At 43.6% G+C, this 8497-nt stretch overlaps 1 protein-coding gene and 1 long non-coding RNA gene across 5 annotated transcripts in view; one reads left to right on the plus strand and one right to left on the minus strand.

Annotated features, from left to right (window-relative positions):
* LOC307207618 (vascular endothelial growth factor receptor kdr-like) overlaps positions 1 to 7027 on the minus strand; it is a 196994-nt gene extending 189967 nt beyond the window's left edge. The window contains exon 1 of one of the 4 annotated variants that reach the window (XM_079961607.1): positions 6693 to 7027. In XM_079961607.1, the coding sequence (XP_079817733.1) occupies positions 6693 to 6756 (64 nt within the window). In that variant the 5' untranslated portion in view covers positions 6757 to 7027. The remainder of the gene's footprint in view (positions 1 to 6692) is intronic. The other 3 variants (XM_079961610.1, XM_079961611.1, XM_079961608.1) reach the window with 3 other exon arrangements.
* On the plus strand, positions 105 to 1107 carry LOC307207719. The gene is made up of 2 exons (XR_013834793.1): positions 105 to 224; positions 989 to 1107. It is a non-coding gene; the product is annotated as an uncharacterized lncRNA (long non-coding RNA).
* Positions 7028 to 8497: the final 1470 nt, after the last annotated feature.

Here is an 8497-nt window from a genome sequence, read left to right on the forward strand (position 1 = left end):
TTGAGCTGACAACCGTACTGCAAAATCTGGAGAGGTGAAAACTCTGAAGAATAATTACATTCCAAATTGTTTATTGTCCAGGAGTTGCAAATTAGGTCAGTTTGTTGAATTCCTAAAGGCAGGGCCAGCTCAATACATTTTGGCACCTGACATGAACCACAGAATGGTGCTCCCCTCCCTGGCAGGAAAGAAGTGGGAAGTGAAGATTGCCACCAGAAATAAAGGTGAAATATAGATTTACATTGGGATCCACTCCCTTGTGGATTCTGCCACCCGAGGTGGTTACCTCACCTTGCCTCATGGACAGGCTGGCCCTGTCTAAAGGATCCCTTGTTGCAAGTCTCCGTGGACAGTGAATGATGCAAATTTCATTTCAAAGCATGACTTAGTACAGGTTTCTCATCTGTTGCTTTGCTTGACCTTTCTTTTCTGTTCTTTGTCCAGCTGTCAAAATGTAGATTGCAAGTTTCTGGTGACACTGACCTGTCTATATGTGGGTGTGCAGGAGGGATCCTTATATGGGGGAATAACCCCAGTGTCTGCAATAATAATGGTACTACAGTACAAAACCAACTTTGCAGTGAGTTCTTTTCGTAGTAGAGACCCATCTGGACTCTGGCTGTACAAACTCACTGGGGAGATCTGCATCTCCCTCATGCTAGTCTTTTCAAGTTATTGCTACATAGTATTTTCTGGTATTTACCAATTGCCCCTGGCTCTTCCTGCTATTTTAAAAATAGAGTTAGGCAACTTCATGTCAGTTAAAGTGAACAATGGGTGTTAGCGATCATACAGATTGTGCCTGTATGTTCAGAGGCAGCATATCTGTGAAGCAACTGCAGGGTCTGTTGCTCTCACACATTGCTTATAAATGTCTAAAAAGCACACAGGTGACTGATGGTGGGAAGAGAATTCCTGATTAAATGAACAGGCGCCTATACAACAGTGCTCACTTTATGTTCTTAGCTCTGTTCTCATTTTTCCCCAGGTTGCAAGCTTCTTTACCAGCCCTAGCTCCTGTACATTTAACAACAACTCAGTTGGCTGACAACTGCATGACACTCTGATTCTGGAAGATCAGGTTGCTAATAAAGGCATGGAAACAGACCAGGCTTGAGTTTTAGAACAATTGGCTGCCCTGGGTATGCCTCCCTACTACACAGTGTTCATGGGGCTATAGGTATGACCAAGAAACAGAGCAGAGGGTGCATTCCTGACTTCTGACTCTTTCTAACTGCAGAATCCAATTATGTATGGAGATACCTCACAAGGCTCAAAATGTAGGTTTTGGTGTGCAAGGAAGATTGGCTGCAAAGGAGAGTCTTTAACTGCTGTCCTGCAGAAGGTATGGTTGACAAATTCTCACTTTCCTTTCACAAGCAGCACCTGCTGACATTCTGGTGTTAAAAGGCACACCTGTCCTCTCCTGTATCAGGTCACCCTATAATGGGTACCTAGTGACTGAGCAACTGCATCCAGATTTCTTTTTAAAAATCCTGTTCACACATTAAGGTTCCAAGGGGTTCTCCAGGGCAAGATGAAAATAATGGTTGTGTTAATAGGTGTTCACAGGCAAGTGGGGAGTTAATGAAAAGTTGGGACTCTTTTGCGGACAGGGGAAGGGCTGATCATCAATGCAAATTTACTGGAGGGAGGACAGTAATTGCAACAGTAATGCCCAGCTACTACTGTCTTTACTCCATCCTACTGAATACTAACTGAATGCAGGTAGTGGGTGTTCTGCTTGCAGAAGGTCCCATATCTGATAACTGACATTGCTAGCTTTCTTCTGCCCCCCCCTTTTTCAAAAAGGTCAGGTAGGTGGTGACCTACCATGGAAGACTGCTGTCACTCAGAGTAGACAGTATTGGGCTAGATGGACAGCTGGCCTGACTGGTAATATCAAGTTGTAGGTTAGCGTTATGTGCACAAGTCTCAAGCTCTGATTCCCTGGTGCAGCTATGAAGAGGAGCATTTCCCTCAGTTTTCAACTAACAACACTTTTGCATTATGTCCAAACAGGGAAATAAGGTTAATATTTATGGTTTGCTGGAATACACCACAGTTCAAAGGTGGCTTGCTCAGACAAACCATTGTTAAAATTAACCACAGGTTGTCCAGTCTTGGACTTAACCTCAAAATGCAGCTAGATGAACCTGGAAGCAAAAGCTTTACAAGACCTTCCATGCAGCCATGCCGAGAAGAAAGTGAGAGAGGACATAAGCTTGAGGCTCATGCACACAAGCACTAAATGATGGTTTGGCATTATGTGCAAATGCAGTAGTGCAGCAATAGGAGGCATCTTCCTGAATTTCCACCTAGCATCTGTAGCAACTACGAAAATGTTTCTAGCAGGAACCGCCATCTAGTGCCAGCCCCCGGTATTAATGTGCACATCTCCAGTTCTGCTTTGCTTCAAAGCGAAGAGAAAAAGCATTGTAATTGGAAACATATCTAGGAAAATCCTGGCCAATTAAGTCAACAGCATTTTTGAAATACTTGTGTCTATAAAGGAAACCAAACTGAACTCTGTAACCGTTCAACTTTAGGCTGAATGATTTCCCCCAACCAGTGCCCTCTCTTCAGACAAGTGCAGCAACCATTATCATTACCATTTGATGAAACTGTCAGAACTTAAGCAGGAACAGTCACTCCCTAGCTCTGTGCTATGATAGGTAATGAACACATCTGTACGACTAGACAGCAGTGCATACCCAATGAAGGCTTCTACACAAGAGCAGCCCTCTGTCAATCCACCCTCCTTCTACTTTGGAGCCATTAATTCTGAAAGAACTATTCTCTCCTTCTCTCAGCCTCACTATAAACACATCCTAGAGTGAACATGAAGCTCAAGTTGCCTTTCAGTTTTTCTCCTGCTATCAGCATGGACACCTGCTTATCAGAAACTACATTAACCAAAAGACGCTCTAAACCCAATGTGTGATAGAACCCTTTACATTCCCTATTCCATGCCTAAGCATTGCTGATAAAAAACATGTACAAGTGTGTGCCCATGTGCCAATATCTTTTTAGCATCCCAGTTCCCGTAAGTTCATTTCATATTGACCTCTTGGTAAAATATTCTTCTTATCCGACTAACAGAACTACCCCTCCAGAAATAGCTAAGGGGTCCTTGCTTTGTGAATAGGGTGAAGAATATAATCGGTGTTCAAAGTTGGGAGTACTGAAGCAGGGGACAGGTTTTTTTAACCCAAAGTTAAAATAGCATTGGGGATCTGTCCCCTTAATTGAAAGTACCAAATGCTGGAATAACTTGCAGGAAAATTATTCCAGATAAAGGATGCATCCAGACAGGTGGCGTGTCAGACACCTCAGAAGTCAAACTGAAATTTTGAGGCTGGCAAGATCAGAATAAGTGGCACTACTGCAATGCAGGTCTGGCTTTAATGAGTACTTAATTTTGAGAAAAGGCATTTGGGGTGCAAGTCTGTTTGGGAACAAACACATGACTATTTAGAAGCCTTTAGGCACACACCATGCCTAATTTGATGCATTCTGCACCAGCTTTGAGAATGCATTTTTACTTCATATATTCCAGATTCCATTCTGGCATTAAATATGGATGCCCGGGCTGACATACACACACAAACTGGCCCCCCCAAGCCCCCCAGCACAAGTGAAATCCTGCCTATGGGCCATTGACTAACTTTGTACTTCATTTCACCACCCCCTTGGTTTCATAAACTCATCCCCAGTGCCCCTTACTCTACCCTACAAAAAGCATTATTCAGAATTGCAGTTTGCATGACCCACTAAAGAAGATAATAACACAATAAAATTCAAAACAGTAACATTTAATTACACCTTTACTGCAAATCCAGTTAAAACTATTTAGTTTAATTAATTCCAGAAAACTGGTTAACTTGATCCAGTGATGCCAGATATTTCAAGAAATATATTTTTGTGCATTATTACAAATGAAAACAGAAATGTGAAGCAAATTTATAGCTTAAAGTATTTATAGATAACTACTTACCGAACTAATTTATAATAAAATCAATAGCTATACCCAATAAGAGGCTATCATGTGACTTGAGACAAATGCAGGAAAACATGACCAAAGGAAAAAGCTTTGAAAGCAGTAAGAGCAGTAAAACTTTAAATTTGAAGTGAGGAAGGTGTTTTGCTCCAAGCTCTAGCCTGGTCAGTCATAAATAAGAGATCATCACACTTTATAAGGACCCACTCCCAGTGTCGCCCTGCCACCCCTTGACTCTTAGTGGCCCTCTAGGTAATCCCACCTCCCACTTTGGGAACTACTGCTTTAGATGTTCTATTGGAAAGTGGATATATGAGTGATTTTCAGAGCTGTTTCTGTGCTACCAGCATAGCACCCGAAGAGGGAATTACTCTCATTACAAACCAAATGCAGAGATGGTTGCCATAACATGTGCATTTGGGATGCTGCATAAGAGCCACAAAGCATGGACCTAGATGAGAGGGGTTTATATACCCATAAACACAGTATATGATGGCTAGCTGCAAAATCAAAGGGCAATCTGCATATGTTCATGTGTACATCTTCTCCACCACATGACTGCATCACGACTAAGCCACCTCAGAAAGCATTGTAATGTCACCTGGATCCACTTCAGGCACTGCACCTTTTACTGCAAATGGTTAATGCTCAAACTGTTCCCAATGAACACTGATGTTCTGGCCCCTGTGGGATTACTGTCCCACATTCACATTCTGGGGAGACTATGGGGATCCCTTTCAAAGCACAGGTGTGTATCAAAATTCTTCAAGTTTCAACTCTGTCATTGGAGACTCCGGAAGTTAACTCTGTCCCCATATCTTTGTATACATCTTCCTTCTGACACACGTGCATCTAAGCACTGTGCTTCCTTTTCCTCCCCTCTCCCTGGGATATAACCTACCCACTTCCATATGAAGGGACTCTAGCCTCATTGCAGAGCACTTTCTTTCCATGCAGAAGTCCCAGGCCAGCACCTCTAGTTAAAAGGGGGTATTAACTACAGGTGCTGCCAATCAGAGTTGCAAATAACTGGGCTAGATGGACAAATTGCCTGACTTGGTATAAGGCCATCTCATCTGTTCACGTGGATATGTAAAGAGTTGCAGCTGCTGTTTAATAAATACAAACAGTTCAACTAAACATCCTATTTAGTTTTTATAAATAAAAAAAACCCCAACAACAACAGCAAGCAAACAAACCTGCTATGGTCAGCCTGCTAATATGACCTGCTTCAAAAGCCAATGCAGGGCAGAGAAAATAAGTGCAACATAGAGATGACACAGGAGAAATCTTGTCAATGCATGACTTGGGGAGAGAGATCAAACAGGGATCCTTGATAAGGAGAGAAGAGGGGTGCTACATGTGCCTAAGGGTGTCCTAATAGTCCCCCATCTAAACCCCAGGAAGGCCATGCTGAGCTAAACAGACCTATGGTCAATTATGGTATAAGGCTACTTCCTATGTTCCAATATACTAAATAACAGCTGCCGGTCAGTGAAGGCAATACTGTGCTAGATGAACCAGTGATCTGACTTGGTACAAGGCAGCTTCTTATTGTCCTTTGCAAAATGTTGAACAGCAGGTTGCATGCAACAAACAAGGGTTCAGTTATCCACTGACAAGATACCAACATATGCCACGTTTCTGTCCTGTCTCTTTAGGAAGAGAGAAAGCTGCCTTATACCAAGTCAGCTTATTGGTCCATCCAGCACAGTGCTAGGAATTGAACTTGGGGCTTTCTATATGCAAAGCCTGCACTACCCCATTGAGGGTACATTCTCCCACAGGGCATATTTCAGCATATGACACTGGCCTTTTGCTGAATCAGCGCACTGGTCCATTTAAATCAGAGTATTGCATATTATGATTGGCAGCAGCTTTCCTTGCACAGGTAGGTGTTTCCCATTACTGGAGATGCAAGGAATTAAACTCAGGATGTTCTGCATGTACCACATCATAGCTGTCACCGTTTCCCATTTTTTAAAGGGAAATTCTCTTATTCCGAATAGGATTCCTTGCAAGAAAAGGGAAATGTTGACAGCTATGTACCACATGTGCCCTGCCACTAAGTCATATTCATGCATATGTGAAGCAACCTCAAAATGTTTGCATTCATGGCAGAGAAAGAAAGTAAAAGAAGCAGAGGCTAGGGGAGCGGGGGCGGGGGGGGGGGGAGGACAAATACATGGGATATTTGTTTGCTCCTTTTATCCAGTAATCTCCCTGACAGTGTATGTTTTGGCCCAGTGGGAATGCCTTGAAGCCAGGCCCAAGAACCCAGGAGCTGAAAACAAAGGCCACACTTTTAAAGGAGTGCTGACCAAGATCAACATGAAAGTGGCTGATGGGATTTGCTAAGTGCCAATCCCACCTCTTGGCTCTTTCAACCCAAATCCGCCTCGTCCTCAGTTCACACCAGAACAAGGTGGCCTGGCTGGCTGTGGAAACCCCTCGTTTGTCAAGGGTGGCTGTCAAAGTGTGCCTTACAAAGTGTGCCTTACAAAAAGTAACTCTCAGCCAATCAGGTGGATGGAAGAAGAAATAAAAGCAAGGAGCCTTTTTGCAAAGGTGCCCCTAGAAGGTGGAGAGTGTGAGAGGGAAAACCAGGTAACCCAGAAAGTTGATCCTGCCTGTTTTAAAAAAGAAGAACTGAAATGAAACCAGATTGAGTCACTAGAGAAGCCGCTCTTACCTTGAAGCGACAGCAGTCCATGCAGAAGGAACAGCAGCAGGGAAATCCTGAGGTCTGGCAACATTTTCAGTTGCAGTTGAAGCGGATTCTTCTGAAAGGTGCCAAGAGGCAGACGACGACGACGACGAGTACTGCCAAAGGATGCCCGCTTGAGCAGCAAACAAGCTGAGTTGCTAGCAAGCTAGCTGTCTGGGCTGGAGGAGACGTCCAGCGCTGTTCTCACTTGTTGCTCCACTCACTGCTAGGGTGAAAAAAGTTTATCTCTCTTTGTTTTTTCCTGCTGATGCAAATCTTAATTTTTCGTTTTAAAAAAAGAAAGAAAAAATCCTTTTTTTGATCTAGAAGGTGTTTTTTTTCTGGGGTGGCTCAGTTTCATAAAGGAAGAGCAGTCCCTAGAAGTGGTTAACGATGGGGGAAATAATCAGCAAGTCACTCCAACAAAAGTTTGCAGACACCCCAACAGAAGTCTCTCTCTTGCAGTCTTCCACTGGGCTGCAATTATTTCTGGTAGAAAGTAAGCAGCTCTCTCTCGGCTTGAGGGGGCTTCTTTGCAGCTTCACCCGAGCTCTCCCTGGTGAGCCCGGGAGGCACAGGTGCTGCTGCTGCAGCTCCCGCTGTGCGGGGACCGAAGTTTGAAGCTTCCAAACTTGCTCAGGCTTTCCAAGGGATGGTGAGGATGCTTGAGAGAAAAGAAAAAAAGAACCGCTTTAAGTTCCCAAGAACTCACGAGGATCTAATGCTGTGATGGGGCGGAGGGGCACAAAGCCGGGAAGACGCGACCAGCTCTGCTGCCGCCTCTCAGAGGTCTGGGGCTTGTCCTGGACAGATCAGAGTGTAGGTATTACTCTCTCTCTCTCTCTCTCTCTCTCTCTCTCTCTCTCTCTCTCTCTCTCTCTCTCTCTCTCTCTCTCTGCAGCTCCTCCCAGACGGATTGCTTTTGCTGGGATGCTTAATGCAAGCCTGGAATTCTTTATAGCGAAAGAAAAGGAGGAAAGAGAGACGTCAGAAAGAGAGAGAGAAGAGTGGGGGGGGGGGGAGGAGAGAGAGACCCCACCACCACCTCTGTCACTTTTCCTCGGCTGCCGGGAGTACTGCCGCTTCCTGTTGCTTAGGTCTGGGCAAGATTTCTCGACGTACCCACCTACCCACACATTTCTATATGCCAGACTACTTTGCCCTGAGTTTTGCTTCCAAAGTTTGAACAAGTAGCAGCAGCAAGTGGCAAAACAGAAAAAAAGACGAAGCAGGAGGACGGTCGCAGTTTTGCATAGTGGCTAGAGTATTGTTGGCGAGACAAGTTTAAATCCTTGCTTTGCCATAAAGCTCACAAGTGACCTTTTCTCAGGGCTCCTCCAATTGATGTGTTTAATAAGCATTCATCCCGATTTGCCTACACAAAGCTGACATGGAGGTCAGATGGTGTGCAGTCTTTACTGAGGATATACGTTCCAACTTGTTTGCGGGAAGATTATAGTAAACATTCAGCCTGGTTTCTCCTGACTGCCTCCTTCCTGACACTTTATTCTGTTTTCATTTATTTATTATTCTTATAAGAACAGCATTCATAATTATACCACAAAATTTATAAGATCATTACTCATAAGAGAAATCAACAAAAGAGCAATAACAATAACAATAATCTTGCTAGACAAAAGCTTATCCAAAAGATGTACCCTTTTTGTTACCTGTTATACTCCTAGGTTAAAATAAATATAAAGCACTCTTTCCATAATTCATTTGATGTATCTCATAATCAGTAACATATACTTGCATTTATTTATTATTTGCTTACTGCATTTATATCC

This window comes from Podarcis cretensis, assembly GCF_951804945.1.
Source record: "Podarcis cretensis genome assembly, chromosome: Z".
In the NCBI taxonomy this organism is placed as follows: domain Eukaryota; kingdom Metazoa; phylum Chordata; class Lepidosauria; order Squamata; family Lacertidae; genus Podarcis; species Podarcis cretensis.